The following is a 2,075-nucleotide window of genomic DNA, read 5'->3' as shown; positions in this document are numbered from 1 at the left end:
GTTAGTAAAACTTTTAATTTAAATACTTGCCTATGTCTGTTGGTTGGTTGCTTCATACCAAGCCAGTGTTCCACGGGCTGTGATAGGCCAGTCTCGGTTCGGGGTTATTTTTTGCCCAATAGCGAGTAATAACGGTTAGTGATCGGGGTATCGGGAGTTGTTCTAACCAATGGCCATCTTTTTGCTCCCCCTATCATGCTCGTGTTCGGGTTTTGTTCAGTTAGCGTCTGAGTGTTCGTCCCTGGACAGTCTCTGGGTGTTTGTCCCTGGACAGTCTCTGAGTGTTTGTCCCTGGACAGTCTCCGAGTGTTTGTCCCTGGACAGTCTCTGGGTGTTGTTTCGTTTTTCACCCGCTCTTCCAAAGTCTGTGGCTTACTCCCGAACAACCCCTAGCCCGACCCCGGAGTACCAGGCAAGAGACCATGCAGCAGTCGGAGGCCTTCGTTGCTTATGCACAAACCCTGTGTACTGCCCTCTGTGCCCTCTGTGTTCGGGCTGGTTCGGGCTAGTACGTCGGCTAGGTCTTTAGACAGGTGCGTGAGGCTGGGAAGGCTGTCCAGCCACAACGCGCACGGGGGGCCGTTGGAACATATGCTTACCACCAGCTGGCCGTCCAGCTGTTCTAGGTATGGCAAACTCTCCAAACGCAGCACATGTGGCCTTTGAATGCCTAGATTGTCCAAGCATTTGATGGATGTGATCTCACAGTTGTATATGTTGACGGATATACTCTCTGTGCTTGCGCTTAGATCAACAGTCTCGCACAACCACTCGAGAAAGGAGGAAGAGGCCCAGAATAGAGATAGTGCTTTTATGTTTGGCAGAGAGATTGTGTTCGGAGTAGTTCCTGCTAACCCGCTACCTCTGCCCATATTACCTCTGCCTATGCTAACTCTGTGAATGTTACCGCAGTCTATGTAGAGTGTGCCTATACGCACACTGCTGACTGTCTGGAGAAGTTTGGCAAGCACCCCGAGTTCTTTGCGTGGTGTAAAGTTGCCTATACCTGGAACAGCAGTCCCGCTCACAGATAGCCACCGAAACACAATGCCCCGCTCTATCTGTTCCGGAATGTCTTTGGCCTCCAGGTTCTTCAAATGTATGACCACAACGGCATTCTGGTTCCTTACGATCTCCAGGCCGTGTGTTCGGGTTAGTGTTTGTAAAGAACCAGGCCCCTGGCCATTGCCATTACCAGCCCTTTTAAAAAAAGCAATGGTTGGTTCTGTTAGAGAAGAGCGTGGAATGGTCGGGGTTGGTTTTTCGGCGGGGCTGCCAGCAACCACAGCTGGTGCTTCGGGTGGGTTGGGGCATGGGTTGGGGCTGCTGCTCGGGCTGGCAATATGCGCTTTCGGGTACAGGTGCAAGTATCTGGCTGGCTGCGGTGCGTCAACACACTGTGGTAAGGCTGTGGGCCTGTCTTTGCCTGGGGCGTGTCTGGATGTGTTCTCTAGACCCTGGGCGGTTCTCCAGCTAACACACAGATAGACCGAGCACGCAACTATTCCAGCCAGAATGCCCACCGCTATTGTGCCATAGATCGCCCATATGTACATCTTTGGCTGTTGCATGAGCTTGAAAACTCTGCCCGGGGTGTAGATCAGCAAAGGATCAGTTTGATTGCTCGGGTGTTCATCCCCGAGCATGACACCAACCACGCCCAGACGCCACCCCTCTCCCTTCGGGTTAGTTCGAGAGTGGTGTGGGGCTGAGGTATAACCCGAAACCAGACACCTATGCAAAGCCGGGGGTGTGTGGTTGTTTCAGGTGTTGTGTGTGTTATTGTTGACCAAATGACATCTGCTGACCGTATACAAGTAGTGTCACACCACAATGCACTGCCCCACACCACACACCTCTCATCACTCATCTTTGTGTGCTTCGGGCGCATACTTTGTGTGTTCTTCAGGTGCATACTTTGTGTGTGTTCGGGGCATACTTTGTGTGTTCTTTCATTAGCATTTGTAAGTCTCTCACAAAAAATAAAAAGAAAGAGTCTGGGTGTGTGGGAGGGAGTGGATGCATGGAATGTTTTGCAAGAGACCAACACAAGACCACCAAAAACAACAGATCCG

General features: G+C 51.5%; 1 protein-coding gene across 1 annotated transcript; it reads right to left on the bottom strand.

Annotated features, from left to right (window-relative positions):
• Nucleotides 1-389: 389 nt before the first annotated feature.
• On the bottom strand, nt 390-1,571 carry NEDG_02251 (uncharacterized protein; the record flags this gene model as incomplete). The annotated part of the gene is made up of 1 exon (XM_067689669.1): nt 390-1,571. The coding sequence occupies one exon, from the start codon at nt 1,569-1,571 to the stop codon at nt 390-392; it is 1,182 nt and encodes a 393-aa protein (XP_067544663.1).
• Nucleotides 1,572-2,075: the final 504 nt, after the last annotated feature.

This window comes from Nematocida displodere (genome assembly GCF_001642395.1).
Source record: "Nematocida displodere strain JUm2807 chromosome Unknown 28, whole genome shotgun sequence".
Classification (NCBI taxonomy): Eukaryota; Fungi; Microsporidia; genus Nematocida; species Nematocida displodere.
Note: the sequence above shows the minus strand (reverse complement) of the source record. Positions and strands in the feature narration are given on the sequence as shown.